General features: G+C 33.8%; 4 protein-coding genes and 1 non-coding gene across 13 annotated transcripts; 1 reads left to right on the top strand and 4 right to left on the bottom strand.

Annotated features, from left to right (window-relative positions):
• Positions 1 to 451: 451 nt before the first annotated feature.
• LOC120255169 (transcription factor RAX2-like) lies at positions 452 to 1521 on the bottom strand. The gene is made up of 3 exons (XM_039263066.1): positions 1321 to 1521; positions 1079 to 1208; positions 452 to 960 (listed from the first exon to the last, which is right to left on the bottom strand). The coding sequence occupies exons 1-3, from the start codon at positions 1454 to 1456 to the stop codon at positions 588 to 590; spliced, it is 639 nt and encodes a 212-aa protein (XP_039119000.1). The 5' UTR covers positions 1457 to 1521; the 3' UTR covers positions 452 to 587.
• A 309-nt stretch (positions 1522 to 1830) lies between these two features.
• TRNAV-UAC lies at positions 1831 to 1903 on the bottom strand. The gene has a single exon. It is a non-coding gene; the product is annotated as a tRNA-Val (tRNA).
• Positions 1904 to 2012: 109 nt separating this feature from the next.
• LOC120255166 (RNA polymerase sigma factor sigC) lies at positions 2013 to 5171 on the top strand. The gene is made up of 7 exons (XM_039263056.1): positions 2013 to 2217; positions 2900 to 3060; positions 3143 to 3694; positions 3853 to 4083; positions 4172 to 4312; positions 4396 to 4596; positions 4726 to 5171. Exons 1-7 carry the CDS (start codon positions 2136 to 2138, stop codon positions 5005 to 5007), a joined length of 1650 nt encoding a protein of 549 aa, XP_039118990.1. The 5' UTR covers positions 2013 to 2135; the 3' UTR covers positions 5008 to 5171.
• Positions 5172 to 7740: 2569 nt separating this feature from the next.
• Positions 7741 to 9215, bottom strand: LOC120255170 (transcription factor MYBS3). The gene is made up of 3 exons (XM_039263067.1): positions 8364 to 9215; positions 8031 to 8227; positions 7741 to 7956 (listed from the first exon to the last, which is right to left on the bottom strand). Exons 1-3 carry the CDS (start codon positions 8674 to 8676, stop codon positions 7864 to 7866), a joined length of 603 nt encoding a protein of 200 aa, XP_039119001.1. The 5' UTR covers positions 8677 to 9215; the 3' UTR covers positions 7741 to 7863.
• Positions 9216 to 12364: 3149 nt separating this feature from the next.
• On the bottom strand, positions 12365 to 17166 carry LOC120255167 (probable acyl-[acyl-carrier-protein]--UDP-N-acetylglucosamine O-acyltransferase, mitochondrial). Of its 9 annotated transcripts, none has more exons than XM_039263060.1 (11): positions 16925 to 17166; positions 16766 to 16839; positions 16567 to 16691; positions 16372 to 16480; positions 15823 to 15915; positions 15637 to 15753; positions 15457 to 15540; positions 15222 to 15326; positions 13836 to 13922; positions 13652 to 13758; positions 12463 to 12612 (listed from the first exon to the last, which is right to left on the bottom strand). In XM_039263060.1, exons 1-11 carry the CDS (start codon positions 17007 to 17009, stop codon positions 12591 to 12593), a joined length of 1008 nt encoding a protein of 335 aa, XP_039118994.1. In that variant the 5' UTR covers positions 17010 to 17166; the 3' UTR covers positions 12463 to 12590. The 9 variants fall into 9 exon arrangements, with proteins under 9 accessions (XP_039118991.1, XP_039118993.1, XP_039118992.1 ...); XM_039263061.1 differs by having other exon boundaries at positions 12530 to 12612; positions 13662 to 13758; XM_039263057.1 differs by lacking the exon at positions 13652 to 13758 and having other exon boundaries at positions 12365 to 12612.
• Positions 17167 to 18470: the final 1304 nt, after the last annotated feature.

Below are 18470 nucleotides of genomic sequence, written 5' to 3'. Positions count from 1 at the left end.
TGCAACTCTCATGGGTTGTGAATACTACTTTAGAAATCCTAACAAATGTTGTCACAAGTCTCATGCACACTACATAAATTAAATACAGTGATAGTTAAGCACCGGTTACAATAATTTAAGATATATATAAAATTTAATTGAATTTTCCTACATAGATAAAACATTTATGAAAGTATAAATATATATATTATCTTCTGTACTATAGAAATTGTAAGTAACTCATTCTGACTTTATGATGGAAAAATTGCCATTTTATTTTTTTCCTTAACTCAAAAGGTATTCCGTTCGATATATATATATATATATATATATACATATGGCTTTCAATTATCTAAATAAATATAATTTTAAATATAATAATAATATCTACGACACAAATGAATAAATTAAGCATTTGACTTCTATGCAGAAGATTGAGGAATCAACTCTCTCTCAATACATAATTAAAGAATAAACAAATGATGTGCGGTGATTTAATTATCCATAATATTAATTAAGAAAAACAACAACATCAATACAAAAGAGTGACACCACCAAACTTGAAAAAATGAACACCACTAAAAGAGTTATATACAAGAGAGACCATTCTAACCAGCAAGGAGTTCATTGAGAGATGACTCAAACCCAAACTCAGTGAACAAAACATCATGATCATCTTCTACTACTCCATTACAAGACCAACCAACAAAGCTACCACTAGTGTTACTACTGCCATTATTCCCCACTGAAACCGATGACAATGAGGTCATCTCCGGCAATAAATCATTATAGTCATGGTAGTCTTGAATCAAAGAAGTAGTGTCCTTTTGTTCAACTTTAATGTTTGGAGTGATCATTAAACTTTGTGATGATGGAGGAGAAGAGATTTGATGAAGAACTTTCTTCTTGAGCTTTGTGTTCCAGTAGTTCTTCACATCATTGTCTGTTCTTTCATGCAAATGTGAAGCAATCACAGACCACCTACATGCATACATATATATATATATATATATATATATATATATTAAAAAACAAAATGAATTGAACCTATTTATTTTACATTTATATATGAGAATAAATTAAACATATATATATATACCTGCTGCCAATGGTTTGATAAAGAGTGAAGATGATGTTATCTTCTTCAGGAGTGAAACCACCATGTTTGATGTTTGGTCGGAGATAATTGAGCCAACGTAAACGGCAACTCTTTCCACATCTATTAAGGCCTAATCATGACAAGAGTGAAATTTTCCAATTCAATTGCTCAGAGAAGAGGAGATCAAATTAATGAAATATAAAAAAGAAAAGAAGAAGGATTTTTTTTTTTTTTAAATTAACCTGCTTTGTGAGGTAAAGAAATCCAGTTGACAACAGTGCCATGTTTATTGAGATAGGATTTAAGAGTTGCATCTTCTTCAGGAGACCATGTCCCTCTCTTCACATTGGCTTTATCACAACAAGGAGCTCTTCCCATTTTTTCTCTTCAATTCTATACACACAGATCACACTGACACACAAGTACAAAATAAAGTGATTAGTTCTAAACCATATCTATCTATCTATCTACCTATATATATATATATATATATATATTATATTATATATATATATATGTATACAGAGAACTAGAGATAGATGAGTTGTAAGCTAAAGATATAATTAGTGGTTTATAGTGGGGAGGGTGTTAACCAGGGATTTTATAGGAGATGATGAAGAAGAAGACCCGAGAGGGGAGAGAGGCTTACTTTGATGGTTGATTTTTATTTTTTATTTTATGTGTTGCCTGGTCAATGAGTCAACGGAGAAAAGTTTAAGTTATGAAGAGGGGAAAAAAAAAAAATTAAATAATGATGCTGCCCAGGATCGAACTGGGGACCTTTAGTGTGTAAGACTAACGTGATAACCACTACACCACAGCATCCTATATATATTTCTATTTTGTAAATAAGTTTGATATTCAATTATAATAATAGAAAGATATTTTTATATTTTGGGCAAACACTTGCAAGTGAAAACATAGAGCAGAGATGGGAAATCAGTGGAGTGGAGTCCTCTTCTCTCTCTCTATCCACCTGCTTAGAATCTCAAATATACACTTGTTGACACTATGTAACCAACTTCTTTTCTAAGCTGGACAAACTGGAGTTTTATCCATGGCTGCCTGTAAGAGGTTGGCTTTCCCACTCCAATCTCACCTTCCTGCTAGATACCAACTTCAACACTTTCCATCTTCATGTAAGTTTTAACACTGATCTGAGGTCTTGTTGTTTTTCTTGTTTCTTAAGTGGCTTCATCTTTGTAACTTGTAATAAAAATGTCTCATGAAATTGTATGTTCAAACTTCACATAATATGATTCCAAGAATGAGGTTGGGAAAAAATGGCATTGTTGTTCCTTGTCATGCTTATGATGCTTGTTTGTTTGTGTGTTTATGTTTGTGAGCTATTTTATTTAATTGAAGTTTTTTAGTGATTGAAAATGTGTTTGCATTTTGGATAAGATCAGGAAAGAACACATGTTTGTGTGTCTATGTTGACAATATATTCTAGGGGATTGAGGTTTTCTTAATTGGACTTCAAACTTGTTTGAATTCCATTGCCATGTGTTCTTACTTTGGATTAGTTGAGCAAAGAGCACAGTAATTTGCTCATATGCTTATGTTTGCAATGTATTTGATGTGATTAAGGTCTTCTTTTGTTGAATTTCAAAATTGTTGGCATTTCAATCTCATCTTTGCTGTGACAGTAGTTTGATTAAGATGAATACATTAACTTGTTCATATGTTTATGTTTATATTTGTAATTTTATTTGATTCTCACATCTGTTTTGAAAAATCTAGTTTTATAATTTGTACTTTGTAGATAAATTTCCCAGTCATACCGAGCTTTAGCTCTTCTTACCTGGTTTCTTTTCACAGTAAGAAGTGGAATTCCTTGTTCTGCAAAATTATCAACTCTACATGTGATTTTAGAGGGAAGTGAAAATGAAATCCGGCAAAAGGATGCATTGAGAACTTATGGATGTTCTTGTGGAGACAAACGAATAATCACTGGAGACATATCTAACAAAGTTAAAGAGGTGAAGAATAAATTAGAGGAAAAATTCCAATCCTTTATTATTATTATTTTCCGACACACTTCATTCTCTACACGCGTTTCAGGGAAACGTTGGTAAAAATATACGAAGAAGTAATCATGATGCAAATGAACAAACGGCAGAAATTGACACTTCTTCAGCTGCTGGCAACTCTTCAGAGCTAGGATTGTTATTGGAGAACCTTAATGAAGTCGAAAGTATTGTTTGTGATGCAGACTTAGTCAGGCTGGAAAGAGAGATTCTCGTTCACATCCAAAGACTTGGGGCTCTTAAATTATTTCATGCATGTCTTTCAAGCACTGTCTCGACATCAACTGCTACAGAAAATGAATTCCTTAGAGATTGTTCGACGGAGTGTTTAGGCAAGAAACCAGAGAATGAGATAGTTGTCCACAGTGGGAAAAAGGAGCAGAGGAAAATAAGAAGAGCTATAGCTTCAGAAAAGGCTAGAAAGGCAAAAACGGCTCCATTGTCATACTCGAAAAGAATGGCCAAAGTTAGAGTACCGTCATTTTTGGTTCCCTCTGGTTTGTCGGGAAATTTAGATTCTACGCAGGCAGGGAAGAAAAGGATTGTTATTGCTAGCAATGAAGCAGAAATGTCCAGGGGAGTTAAGGTAATCTGTCCTTGAGCTATACCTTTATATTCAATTCGGTTCTCAAACACAAAACATGTTCAATTAGGTTCATGAATACAATTTTTCTGCAAGTCATGAGATTCGTATAATACAAAGCGATTCACGGACTTTATTATGAGCTCTACTGTTATTTGTAGGAGTTTGCGGAGTTGGAAAGAATACGAAGTCAATTGGAAGAGGAAAGTGGCAAAGCAGCCAGTTATGCCAAATGGGCAGAAGCAGCCGGCATTGATCAGAAGGCATTGCGACAACGACTGCAGTTTGGTTGGTATTGCAGAGATAAACTAATAAAAAGTACGAGATCTTTAGTCATTTACTTGGCGAAGAACTACAGGGGAATGGGAATAGCCTTCGATGATCTACTTCAGGTTAAGCAATGCATCTTTATCTTTTTGCCAATAATGAAATTGGATGTATGTTCTTGACTGTGCTTATAAAACAGTGCCAAAATATCAGGCTGGAAATGTGGGTGTTCTTAGAGGTGCTGAGAGATTTGACAATGCAAGAGGAAATCGGTTCTCAACTTATGTTCAGTATTGGATAAAGAAATCAATATTAACTTTGGTGGAACGACACTCTAGAGGAATTCAAATACCGGTATAAGATTGATTGATGCATTTTGGTTCTGTGCTAGTAGTTTTTTGCTGCTATTCGGATTATTTGTTTCTTGTGGTTTATAGGCGAGATTGGAGAAGGTTATTAGTCAAGTGAAGAATGCGAAGAAAACAATGTGTAGAAGAGATGGGAAATATATAGGAGATGATGAGATAGCGGAATTCACTGGTCTTCCAGTTGATAAAGTCAGATTGGCGAACAAGTGCGCTCGAGGTGTAGGTTCAATTGACAAGGAAATCGGCATTGGATGGCGCGTAAAATTCATGGTACAACACAATGCCTTATAATTTTCTTTTTTGTTTTCTATGAAAATAGTGCTCTTCTTAAAACAAGCGTTTTCGAAAGTGTTTCTCTTTACTGTTCTTCATTTAAAGATAACTGTCGGAATGATGCAGGAAGTCACACCAGACACATCAATAATTTCGGCTAATGAAATTATCACAAGACAACACATGAGAAAAGACATTCTCGAACTCTTAGAAGGTCTACACCCGAACGAAAAACTAGTACTGGTACATCGATACGGCTTGGAGGACGGTAAATGCAAGTCACTCGAGGAAGTTGGGAGACTATTCCATGTGACCAAAGAATGGATCAGGAAATTAGAGAAGGGAGCTTTGGCCAAAATTACAACAGAAGACATTCAAAATGAATTGAGATATTATACACACTTGTAGAGTTGCAGTAATCTGTTTTACTGCAGTTTTCTTTTTCTTTTTTTTCGTCTTTCTGCAACTTAGCAACATATTGATTCTGTGTTCATTCAAATTGGTGTTATAGATTCAAATTGGAAATTTTAAAAGATATGTATCTAAACAATGGAGTTTAATATTTATATATATATATATACACACACTTAAATGTTGTTTGATGGATGAGAAAGGTCATGGCCATGATTAGTGAAGTGATTTGTTGGATTAATTCAAATAACAAAATATAATATGTTTTAAAATTCACTTGTTTTTAAACATTAGTTGGTGAACCAATTTATCTGGTTAGTTAATGTAATAAATGAAACATTAGTTTGATAACCCTTCCATAATTTAAACTCAGGTTGTCTCATATGTAAACTTACTATTTTTTCAAATTTTGAACATAGTATTTGTTAGAAATGCATGTCATCTTTCATTATAAAGTACCTAATTTTTTTTTGAAAATTTACCACAATAATATTGGAGGTTTATTTTGCATTTGCACCTTGCCAAAAGTCATAATCATTTTTATATACATATAATGTTTTGCCCTAATGCTCCTCCAAGAGTATATATAAATATGTAATATCGAAAAAAAATTCAATAAATTAGTCATGAAATTAGTAATACATGCATTTAATTTGAACATCTAAATTGTATAATTTGGCACTAAATCAACAAGAAATACACTACAAAAGACCAATGAATTTAAATAAACAAATAGAAAAATAAAAACAAAATCTCAAAAACAAAACAGAAAAGCAGAAAGAAAGGAAAATAAAAAAAGCCAAGATTGGGGGATCCAGCTGCATCTCCTAAACTCAATCTAGACTGGCAAAAAAGACAAAGCTAAGTAGTTAGTGTTTGTTACGACCCTAACATTTGTGTGGGTTAGGAGACCTGTTATTTTATAGTTTGTTTTTATGTTTTTATGTAATTTGTTTTGGCTCCATTTCTAGTGGATGTTATTTGGACTTTTTTAATTTAATACATGTGGATAATCCAATTATATATATATATATATATAAAGAAAAAAAAAGAAGAAGAATATGATATGTTGTAGATTGGGAACAAAAGATTAGCCATATAATGATAAGTTGTGGTCCGTTTATATATTGGTAGGTTTGTGTTGGAAAACATGTGGTTATGAGAACAAATAGGTGTTATTTCCTCTTCCTATTAAATGTGCCTTTCTTTTGTGTGTGTGTGTATATATATATATTAATTATCTTTATCATTTAAGAATGTTAATTATAAACTTATTTAAACTTGAGTAAGAATACAATTAAATTTATTGTTAACATCATCTCAATTTGGTTCTCTAATTAAAAACAAAACACACGCGCAGTGACATGCCTGAATTGGATGTTGCAAGTGGAACTTGGATTGTGGAGATTTGAGTTTCATGAAATTTAAAATTTGAACCTGCAGTGATTAAGTCTAGTGGACATTAAGAGTTAAATATGAAGTAATTTAAGTATTTGTTAAATTGAATTAAAATGTTTTTATTTTTTCTTTGAGAATAGGCAAAAGTTCGCCCACTTAATGGTCTGTCAAAAACATACATATATATAGAAATGCACCAATTATGATAGATTATCAACCCCTAAAAGACTTATTAACTCCGAGATGATATATGGGGTAATAAAAGTCCATCACATGCACGCTTAAAGATTTATAGATATCAAATGAAAAAAAACCCTTATCATACGATCTTAAAAAGGAGAGATATAACTCTTATAAAGATCTATCCATGATCTATTTGAACTGCAGGCATAGAGTTTTGATTTACATTTACACATCCACTACTATATGATAATCCATTACACTAGACGGTGGTTGTCAATTACAATGATTTTAGATCATACACATTTGTGAAAAAATAAAAAAAAATTTGAAACCACACTATCCTTCAAAAGAAAATACATCCTATGTGAACAAATGCTATTTCTACTCCAAATATTTAACATTTGAATGAAAAATTTACCAAAATATCTCAAAACTATTTATTACACTCTCTTTTATGTGGTGCTTGAATTCAGAGAAATGAAAGAAAACTTGATTTCTTTTTTTTCTTTTTTTTAAACTTGAATTAAGGGAAAAGAAATATTGATATGCTCTCTTTTTCGCTTATACTCCTTTTAAACATCACAATTGCATTTTAATCAAATACGCAAAAACCTTGGTTTTTCAAAGATATATATGCACCCAAAAAAACATCAAAAAAAGACAACCACATTGACAAATGAAGCCAAATATTAGCCACATATATATATATATATATATATATATAAAGGTAGCATAAAAAATTGTCGCCATGGATTATTACTTGAACAGCAAATAAATAGAGATAGAATTAAATCTCTGGATAGACAATACTACATGACTGTTACAATACTATGCAAAATATTGTAATAGTATTGTTTATTATTCATTGAATCTCTTGTGAGAAGATGATTCCCTACTTTCGAAATTTACTGGTCAAGTTAATAAATCCCCTAGAGGTTGATAAACCATGATAAATTGATGCAACATTGTACATGTCTATCCTTTGACAACCCTTTTGTGAAGCGGTGCTAGTCACCTTTATAATATATATATATATATATATATATATATATATTTAAACCTTTAAAATTTGTTTTATAGCCATGAATGAACGGACACCACTTGTTCTTCATTCAAGTGGATGAATACTCAGCCATGGAAGACAATGAAACCACAAAAAGAATTAGCTTGAAGAGATGAAAATTTTATTCATCAATAACATGTTGATTCACTATTTGATCCTCAAGAAATTACAAACAAATTTCAAGCTCCGACGATTATGGTTTATACTTTTTATTGATCCAGCAATCGTGACGAGGCGATACTGAGCTCCAAATCTGGCAGAGGACATAAACTGAGCTCAATTACACTTGCACAAGGTCCGACCTGAAAGAGAATTGATCGAAAATGACAGTCAGTTCCAAATGGTAGTGTACAAAGCGAAAGAAAAATTGTTTTACCGTGTCGAACAAGCTCAATCGACGCTTCTTTTTGTTTATGTTGTTTTGTCTCAAGAAGTATTTCTGAGCATGACTGGCCACTTGAGTTGGTGTTCTTGTCATCACAAAGTGCCTGGAGATTCCTCTCCAGTCACCCTTACCGAGTATCTCAAGACCTGCTAGAAATGACCGGTGCTCCTCCTCAGTCCAAGGAACTCCTGCCGAACATTCAAACCATTGAAAATTTGAAATCATAATTCAGAAAGAATAGAAGAACCAAAATTATATCAAATGCAGATAAGAGAGAACATTCAATCTATGTTTTATCAAGCCAAAGTATAATTGTCAACTCACCCTTTTTCGGCTTCTCGGGTGTTTTTCCCAAGAGACCATCAGAGAGATAGCCATTGGAGATCTTTTCAGCAGCTTCATCAACCGAAATATGAGAGGAAGACGACGATGATGAAGACGGAGAAGCAGCGGCATGAGAAGAAGAAGAAGACGGCAGAAAGTCCATGCTAAAGCTCTTCTTCAAGGGAGAACCAATATGAAGTTGCACGCCGAAAAGCCGAAGTCCATAATTATTCACTCCACTTATTGGGTTTCTGCAAGTCCTTGAGTTGTGACCATTATTACCACAATGAGAGCATTTCCTTGCTATCTTCATCTCCAGCAAACCAGACTCTTGAGCACTCACTCAACTCATACACACCCAACTTCTTTTGCTATCCAAGACTAAGGTGTGGTTTATAAAGAGTATCAGAGAGACAAGAAAGTGTTGCTTGGATGAAGCCCACTTGAGAAAATGCTAGCTATCATCTTTGATGACGCCAATAAAGGAGAAAAAACAAATGTGAATGTTAGTATCATTAATCACTGCTTTATGCCGATGTGCATAATGTAGTCATATACATACAAACAACGTAAATGAATACTCGTATTTTATGAAGCACTTAATAGGGATGGTTACTGGTTAGTTGAAGACATGCTCAGCCAATGTTTTCAAGGTGATGTGAAGGAAAGTTGGCGGTATATTCAAATTATAGAGTTGGATGTTGGTGAGTCATTTCATATATGAATCTGAAAGATGTGTCCATAAGGTGCTATCCTTTGCTATTGGTCTATTGGTATGGAATCCTTCTATTGTATGCTTTCAAGAATACTCAACAATTTCATACGGAAACTAATAATTCTAATACAAGGTAATCTAAACAGAAAAAAAAAATAGTTATAATTGCTGCCAAACTAGAAAACAGAAACCAAAAGAAGCACTCATGTAATTACCAATTTACCACCCACTGAATTACGTTACGGGAATTAATATATAAAAAGGAAAATCATCAAGGAAGTAGATTTGTAAATTCTACAAGTGAACTTTTATAAGCAGTGTAATTCAATGAATAAACACGATAAATAACACAACTTGTAATATGATGATCCTTGTGTAATTATAAGGAACAGGAATATTCAATTCCAATGGGAAAATGAAAGAGAATGATACTGAGAAGTGTTCCAAACTTCATTTTCAATCACCTACTTTCATGAAGAGTAAGTTTGGATTGAGAGAATTTTAAATGAAAACAAAAGACATGAAAAATTTTACCAATATATCTTCTTTTTCCCTTTAAGCTCTATACCACTTTTTCTATTGAAAGTTATCTTGTCAAGATCATAACACTAATGCTCTTACTTTCCGCTATAATAAAACAATAAAGTAATTTAAAGTTCTATTCAACTAAGTTTGGACCAACATATACCTTCTTGAAAAGATAACATAACCAATAACTGATTATTAATGTTAGAAGCACTTTCTATACTCCAAGACAACTTTATTGCTTGATTAAAGCCACTGCCAGTGGAGACCACTTGTGCTATTGTTAACTTTGTTGGAAAAGTAGGAGAAAAAACAAATCTAAATGACAATTAGAAGGACAATAGGGAAGCTGAATAGTGAATATAGAACCTCCAGCAAATATCTGCAATATTGGGGAAGTGGTTTTACAAGCACTTTCTAATAAACTATTGATTAGATTATGTTTTATCCCTAAAGCCTTTTTGGGTGGGATCTGTTTCATGCATAACCATCCACCTTCAACAGCTATAAAAATGGTTTCTAAAATTTTCCATTTGTATGTCTTAAGTTGCATTGCATCAAATGATTCAAACATAAAGATAAATCTTAAACATATCCACAGTAATTTTTCACGAGGGTGAAGAAATCTATTGAGAACAATTCCACCCACTTTCAACAGCTATTGAATTGCATTCTAAAGTTACCCTTTAGAACCTCAAGTTCATTGAACCAAATGTAAAGATAATAAGATAATGTTGAAGGTGCAGCAGAAAATTTTTCTACATTTATTTTTCACAAATGATAAATTCACCATTAAGAACAAGCCCATCCACTTTCAAAGGTTATGGAATTAGATCCTAAAGTTTCTTTTTTGAACTTCCAGTACATTGTTTCATATAGATAGATGTTAAACTCCCAGAAACAAGAAGTGCAGCACCAAAAAAAAAAAACTGCATTTATTTTTACTTTATGAAAAAGAACAAGCCCAAGCACTTTCACCAGATACATAATTGGATTCCAGAGTTTTCTTCTTGAATTCAAAGCACATGGTATCAAAAATAAAGATCATCTTAAACTTTCAGAAAATAAGGTGCAGCAGAAAGCATTTCTACAAATATTTTTCTTGAATGACAAAGAAAATTCTCAGATCAATAGCAAGCCCAGAGATTACTATGGATCATGCATACATTTTGTCAGATTACATAAACAATTCAAAGTTACAGAAAAAAATGTGCTTTAATTTACATATAGTTGGTGGCCATTAGTTATATTTAATGCTTGACAAAGACTGTCCTCCACTGAGCTTTCCATAGCAAACCCATACATTGGTTTGCTTAAAAAAGGGTCCATATTGAAATAGTAATTAATCACTAAAAACAAAGGATTCTAGACAAGCATTTCACTGTCTCTAAAGATCTAAACCAACATGTAGACCCCCAGATTACATTATATTGGGTTTCTTTTATGTGATAAAGAACTAAAGAAGTATCTTGTCTACCAAAGGGTATATTTCAAAAGAATATTTTATTAGTTAGGATTATAATAAGACACAAGTTGCCAAAGAGGGGCACAGAGACATTGGGTCCCTCTCCTAATGGTGTTACCTATCTTATTTAGAATGCACCTACAGAGAGTAAGCTTTAAGAAAAGTTTAGGTATATGGTTTCTACCTTTCTATGGGTAGATAGCCTAGATTGAAAAGAAAACAGCATTCAAACTTATTATTTAGTTATAGGAGTTCAAAGGCATAACATTAACCAAGGAAAACTAATGGAAACATCACTACATACACTGAACTTGGTTATCTACAATAACTAGTGGCTCTAGTATAGATGCCTAAATAATGAACCCTTGTGCTTGGAAAGCAAATAAAGGGGAATTAGCATGACACAACAATATAAATGACACATAGATTAAAAGTTTAGGAACTCATATTTGAACCTTTAGGATCATTGATTTGAATCAGGCTAAATGCTATATTCTCAATGCTTGAACCGAAACCAGAAATAATTAGTTACAAAACATGCAGTTATTTGTGTACCAAGAAACATAGGATATCAAGAAATTAGCCATTAATTGAACTATATCAATATCCCTTATAATTAGAGTTATAAACAAAGAGATAGATGAGTTTTATGGTGAAAGATCTGCATATGTATATGAAAGAGGGAAGATGAGCAACAAACCAACAAGAAATACTAGCTCCAGGTCCAGATGCAGGCAGAGAACAACAAAGCTTTGATAGAGGAGCAAACTTGCCACAAGACAGCAATAACATGGTTCTGAATTGCTATAACTTGTATGTTCAAGGCATCACTGCACAGTAACTTCAAAATATGCAAACTGCATGATGCAATAGTAGACTGTAAATGACAGCATTAGTAACACAGTCACTATGCATCAAATTGGCATTACAAAATAACAACAAGTACTTGTCAATTGGAGCAAACTCCGGGTAGGCCTTCGCAATCTGACCAGTTACTTGTTCATATAAAAAACAAGGCAGGGAAAGTCATTGCATTCATGGAACAATCACAAATAGTAATTCAGAGGAAGAAAACAAAAACATCACCATCATAACATTAAGCATGAGCTTTAAAAATCTTCATTTAAAATGCGTGAAGTAACTTCCGACCTACCTTGCTGTTGTTATCAGACAGGACTTCCCTCATTTTCCAGCACTAAAATCAGGATGTTTAAGAGATAATAAAATGGAATAATCTTCGTCAGTTGATTGCATTTGAAGTTATTAATGATTAATGGACCAAGGGGGAAATCGCCCTTCCAGTAAGAATAGCCTCAAGAAGCCATCTAAAGCTGATTGACACAAAGGCTGCTAGTTCATAATGTACAGTACAATTTTACTATTATCTCTGGGAAAAAAATATCAATACATTGCCTGTAGTAGATTAACAGGACTGTGACGCTTTTAACTAGATGCAATTGTACAACCAGCCTGCTTGATGCAAGTCGGCAGCTGTTGAAAGCTAGTTTTTTAGTTGCATCCATCATCCTAATCTTTTGCTTGTCCTGCCCAACAATGCAAAAAAATTGACATTTGATCAAACACCATAGAAATCTTTTCTATCATTTAAGAACTTGTATCTATTATTAACATCTTTTGACAACAATGCACAACAATCATTATAATCAAGCCAAAAATAAGGTAGAATTACTGTTTACATAATTATTACATTAATAACATATCTGCAGTACTAGAAATAAGCCAATGACAAAATTGCAACACCACCTGAACCAATCATGCCAGCTTCTGTTATTTCCTTTTACTAAAATAGTGTCAGGAGAGGAGAAAAAAAGCAACATACTGATTGTTTAGAATGTTGACAAGTGGGGCATTGATCCACTATTAATTGTTATTTGAATTTTTCAATATTTTTCTTCAGGGTATAAAGAGAAATGCAGATCCTCATAAAGGCAAATTCAGGTTTAAAGATAAACCTTTGAAAGGATTTCACAAAGAGAATTGCAAAATCAACCATGCTGCGTATTTATCCTATTATATAATATAATACATTACAGCATGCCAATCTATAAACCCCGACTAACAATGCATGACAGATAGTTCACTCTAGATAGTTAAACAGAAAAGTTTCTCAACCATTGTTTACATGAGAAGTTACGAAGAGTTATGGTATGTGATGTGCATCATCCTCCACCATTCAAACTTTTCTCCATCAAGAAAGGCCGTGAGAAACATGAACCGGATATGAGAGCAATTCTCTTGTGAATATGAAGGCAGCGTCAACATAGTTAATATAGAGTGTATCTTTTCTTTATAAACATCAATTGATGGCATTGATTTTTATGAAAAATAGAAGCATGAGATAAACAAGAAAGGTGAATGTGAAAGAATGCTTAAATAACAATACTGACACATGATCTGAATTAAATTCCTACAGGTGGTTGCTTAGGCAGAATTGTCTTTGGATATAAATCAAAAAAGACCTTTAGTTGGTACACAAAAATACCATGGCGATTTTGACATTAAAATAAATAAATAAAATAAATAAAACAAATACTAGCATTGTAAGCTAATCAAGAACCACACCAATTCCTACACTTGCAAATTCCACGGCGATTTTGCGCAAATGACTCACAGATAGATTGCACCATTGAACATACAGCGGAGAACCGAGCTAACTCTTTGTCATGTGCCTGTAAATGGGATTGCACTATACATACATATTCAAAGTTAAATCCGGAACAGTAAACAGAATAAAAAATCTCTTTACCACTTCAGAAAGTCGGTTCTCAATTCCATCAGACTCTGTGTCATTGGGCATGAATATTTTTTTGTAAGCACTCCTCATGCTTCTAACCTTGAATTAACAGTCCTTAAATAATCAGTTGCATAAAAATATAGACATATTACTTAGGTTAATGTGAAATAAATTAGTAACGCGATATTTCACTGAAACAGGGTCATACATTTTCAAATAGCATTTTTTGTGGAAGCAAAATGTGTAGAGAAAAGCTCTCAATGCAGCTCACAGTGACCAAAGAGTCAGCAATTGTCTAGAAATTGCTCATTTAAAATTTAATTCACTTGAAATCTTGACTATCACAACCCTTCCAAATTCCATAACCATATAAATATCTTTTAGTTTCTGATACCAATTTGATTTACAATAGGTCAGATGTCATTGTTCATTTCTCACATCTATGTAAAAGTTAGTAAGAGCTATTGAAATCAAGTCAAGTAATCAAATAGCTAGCAAATCTTTTCAGAGATGGTAAGTCTTTGACTTTTCATTTGCCTGATCCTAACGCGTGCTGCAGGGTATTTTTGAAGGCCCTATTCACAATGAAATTCTCCTGCCAAAATGGAAGAGGAGAGACATGCAAAGGAGAGGAGTGAGATAGAAACTGAGGAAGACAGGTCCAACAAGGAACTATATTCAGTATATCTCCTTTGTAAGTGCACAAGAAGAAATATATTTCATAGAAGTGGCATAATTATAAAATTAGGAATTGTTAGATTTGATTCATAGTTCATAAATACACAAAAGATGTGTTCAGTTGGTGAATAACATGGGTTAACCTAGTTTATCTCAATCAATTCCCCAATCAAACGAAATAACATGGTATGGTATAGGAAAAATTATTTTTACAAAATTTAATTAAGCAGCTAAACATTATTATTGATTATTCATTAAAAAATATTATTCTACTCAATCAATTAAATCAAATTTGGGTGAACTTGGGATAAAAGTATTTTTCTCAAAACCAAATTCAAACTTTAAAACTCATATCCTAACTTATTAGAATCCCATGCAAACACACTCTAAAACTTCATACTGCTAGGAATTCATAGCGAAAATTCATTTAAGAAGGTTACCAATAAAATGTGTTTTTGAATAATTTTAACAAATTAAAGGAAATATCATTTTTTTAAGGGTGCAACAACCATTCTCTCCTTAACACTAATACATGCATGCCAATGTAATAGATGGTACAACAACCATTCTCCCTTTAACACTGATGCATGCATGCCAACATAATTGCTACATTGCAACAAGTTAGTGATCTAAATTAATAAACTATTTATTAACTGCTCAAACATAGAAAGTTCACTTGGCTCCAAGTATAAGCATGTAAAATATCTTCCTAAAACTAACCTCCATGCTTGAGAAACCATGACGCCGAAGGCCTTCTAAATTCAAGCCACGAAGCTCTGCTCTATCTCCAGAAACCATCATATACTTTGGAACATCTTGTGCAATCTTTCTCGTTAATTTGTGCAACAAAAAGGATTACAGATTCACATTTCAGCGTAAACATTATTGCTGATACCTACAAATTTTATTGAAAAAAGTATAATTGCACAAAGCAAGATTCCTTGGTTTAGCTTACCACAGAACCCCCACCAATGAAACAATATGATCCTATGTGACAAAATTGATGAATGACAATAGAGCCAGCGGTGTGGGTGTAGTCCTACATAAAGACAATTACTTTAACCAATAAGCATCAAGGAACATGTACTGAAAAAAAAAAACACCTTCACATAGATACGAAGAGAAGACGGCTCACCTCCACCACAACATGACCAGCCAACAAGGTGTTATTAGCAAAAATATTATTTTTCCCAATTTTGCAATCATGGGCAATGTGGCAAGATCCCATGATAAGATTGTTGTCACCAATAACCTAGCAAAAGAAAACAATAAGTTAAATGGAAAAGTAACAGAAAACTTTACACAAATCACAGTAGAATACCGTTTTTTCAGTTGATTTAGAAGACCGATGAATGGAAGTATACTCCCTGATCTCATTGTTATCACCAACAATAAGAAAACACTCATCCCCTGGCTAAAACACAAATAAAAGCAACCAATTATGTCTTCTCAACAAATAGAGTAACCCTTGATGATAAAAATACAAGCTAATAAAATGAGACAGATAAATGACTCAGAACAAACATGAAAACATTGTGCATCGGAGATGTTCTAAACCAATAAGAGACATGTGAGATCACCATGCCCAAGCTACAGTACAATATATTCCAACAACACCTTAAAAAACCTCCAATTGCTTGATCTTTGCACAGTTATCCACATGCTGTAACCAGTTTGGCTATCTTCATAAGTATGTAAGGCTACAAGAATTTTGTGATCAGAGCTACATTCTCAGCACAACTTCAGTGCAACCTTGAAATGGCCATGACTTCATTGTTGTAGAGTCCAATGGACTATAAGCTACACTATATACACTCCAAAAAAAACAGCAAATTCGCCAACACAAAACCAGAGTAATCAAGAAGCACACCTTGTACTTCAAATCTTGGCACTTCACTCCAATTACCGCATAATGCCCAATAACATTATTTCTACCAATGATCGTACGCCCTGGAAGATCTGCACCAACAATAGCCCCACTGCCAACAAGTTTAAAGCTCCACCTTACCAAATATAACAAAAATGCAAACCTTATTCAATCAAAGCACCATTTCCATAGCTTCACCTAAGTACAACACAGCGTTCACCTAACTCAGTGTCCCCCACGACATGGCAACCAGGATGCAATTCACAGCCATCACCAATCCTCGCAGCAGACCCAACAGTGCAGAAGGGACCAACTGAAACAGCCTGCAAGAACAATCAAGCAAATTAAACAACTCTTGCGTGAAAGAGAGAAGAAGATAGAGGCGTGTAAACGAGACCTTGCCGAGAACGGCGCCGGGATGAATGATCGCATAGGGGTGGATTGAAGCATTGCCGTCGAGTCTCGGAGCTCCTGAGAATGGATTGAATTCAATGAAAGCGAGAAAGAGAGAGATAAAGGGGAAGCAAGGAGCGATGAAGAGGATGAGGAGGAGGACCTTGGTGGAGATGGCGCAGTGGAATCGAAGGGGAGACGAAGCGAGAGAAGGAAAGGAACCGGCGAGCAGCTCTGGAGGCGAGCATGGCGTCCGGCGAGGAAGAAGAGGGTTTCAGATGGTGAGAAAATGGAAGGGGTTTTGCATTCTTTTTTCATAAACACCCTCTTATAAACACATAATTCTTACAATATAACTACTGAAGGGAATGTAATGCATGAAGTTTGATGGATCAGTATTTGATTTATGGGTAAGATTTATTTAATTAATTATTTATTTTACTTGTCTTATTTTAATGAATTTTTTTTTCTTTCTTATTTGTTTGTTTAAAAATTCATAAAATATAAAATATTATTTTTAAAAAATTTACTATTTTATATTTAGTATATTTCTATAAATTTTAATAAAACATATTCAACTACACATTTTATTAAATTATATTTTAAATAAAAATAATCTTAAAAAGTGAAGATAATTCTTAATTTCCAACTAATTCCAATCAATTTTTTAAATTTATATAAATTAATTAAAATGGACACTTATATCTCCCACAAAACATATTCAAGTAATTTTTGGTTTGACCTTTAATTTGAGAAAGAAATAAAATGCACACGCTTCTAAATTCTAGATATAATATTATTTTAATAATAATAATAATAAGGGAAAATTACTGTTCACCCCTCGTAATTTTCAAAACTTCCCAAAAACCCCCTCCTACTTTTGCACACCCCGGACAGCCCTTCCGTTAGTGTTTAACTTCCCTTTTACCCCCTACCGTTCACTTCAAATGGGTCCATGTTGTGAAATCCCATTTTTGGCCTGAAGGAAAGCGCCAAATCACATCATGTTCAACCTTTTGAAGGGCTTTCTACTTGGTTTAACGTTTAAATATTTTACTAACATGTTTAATAATTATCATATCCGTGTAATACTTCCCATCTCCGTTTAACGTTGTCTTTACATGTATAACTATTCATATTAACGTGTAAATTCTCAAAGTCTCTGCAGAAACGGCGATCTTTTTTTCGCTTGATCCGAATCGTCGGCAGTGGCACGTAGGGCGTGGCAAGAGTTATGGTATCCCGCGATAAGAATTAACGACTGCATTAAAAATTTACGCACTGGTAACATAATTCTTCCCGAACACCCGCTCGCTCTCATCACCAATGCTCGGCCATCGCGCGCTTAACTTTTTTTCTGGATATGAAGAGTCACCGCCAGTGAATTCACACCATAACAACCGTAAAGAACCCTCCCCGACGGACAACCACCCTCGCCATCCTCATCATCCTCCTCCTCCTCGCTCCTCCTCGTCCCTCCTCTTCCCACGGACAACCACTTATCCGAAAGGATGTTTCGTGAACCTTCTTCCTTATCTTGAGAATCATTTAGCCGCAATCACGCAACAGTTAAACTATCTTTTTCGCTCAGTCGAAATGCTCTCATAATCGCCTCGAACGCAGAGGATTCTTCAAAGCTGGACGACTGCAAGCAATTAGCTGAGCATTTCGACTTGGGTAAGAAAAAGAAATTTTTTTCACGATTTCGT

This window comes from Dioscorea cayenensis, unplaced genomic scaffold, assembly GCF_009730915.1.
Source record: "Dioscorea cayenensis subsp. rotundata cultivar TDr96_F1 unplaced genomic scaffold, TDr96_F1_v2_PseudoChromosome.rev07_lg8_w22 25.fasta BLBR01000868.1, whole genome shotgun sequence".
Lineage (NCBI taxonomy): Eukaryota > Viridiplantae > Streptophyta > Magnoliopsida > Dioscoreales > Dioscoreaceae > Dioscorea > Dioscorea cayenensis.
The sequence above is the reverse complement of the archived record's forward strand: the minus strand, read 5'-3'. Positions and strand labels throughout refer to the sequence as shown.

Excerpts from the sequence above, each read along its gene's own strand:
- LOC120255169 (XM_039263066.1), bottom strand. The coding sequence starts at position 1,456 with ATGGGAAGAGCTCCTTGTTGTGATAAAGCCAATGTGAAGAGAGGGACA. Across the intron at positions 1,209-1,320 it reads TTCTTTACCTCACAAAGCAG|GCCTTAATAGATGTGGAAAG; the intron begins GTTAATTTAAAA and ends TGTCATGATTAG. Across the intron at positions 961-1,078 it reads TATCAAACCATTGGCAGCAG|GTGGTCTGTGATTGCTTCAC; the intron begins GTATATATATAT and ends GTATGCATGTAG.
- LOC120255166 (XM_039263056.1), top strand. The coding sequence starts at position 2,136 with ATGGCTGCCTGTAAGAGGTTGGCTTTCCCACTCCAATCTCACCTTCCT. Across the intron at positions 2,218-2,899 it reads TCAACACTTTCCATCTTCAT|TAAGAAGTGGAATTCCTTGT; the intron begins GTAAGTTTTAAC and ends TTCTTTTCACAG. Across the intron at positions 4,313-4,395 it reads CTAGAGGAATTCAAATACCG|GCGAGATTGGAGAAGGTTAT; the intron begins GTATAAGATTGA and ends TGTGGTTTATAG.
- LOC120255170 (XM_039263067.1), bottom strand. The coding sequence starts at position 8,676 with ATGAAGATAGCAAGGAAATGCTCTCATTGTGGTAATAATGGTCACAAC. Across the intron at positions 8,228-8,363 it reads ACCCGAGAAGCCGAAAAAGG|GAGTTCCTTGGACTGAGGAG; the intron begins GTGAGTTGACAA and ends AATGTTCGGCAG. Across the intron at positions 7,957-8,030 it reads GATTGAGCTTGTTCGACACG|GTCGGACCTTGTGCAAGTGT; the intron begins GTAAAACAATTT and ends ATTCTCTTTCAG.
- LOC120255167 (XM_039263057.1), bottom strand. The coding sequence starts at position 17,009 with ATGCTCGCCTCCAGAGCTGCTCGCCGGTTCCTTTCCTTCTCTCGCTTC. Across the intron at positions 16,840-16,924 it reads ACTGCGCCATCTCCACCAAG|GAGCTCCGAGACTCGACGGC; the intron begins GTCCTCCTCCTC and ends ATCCATTCTCAG. Across the intron at positions 15,327-15,456 it reads TCATTGGTGGGGGTTCTGTG|ATTGCACAAGATGTTCCAAA; the intron begins GTAAGCTAAACC and ends TTAACGAGAAAG.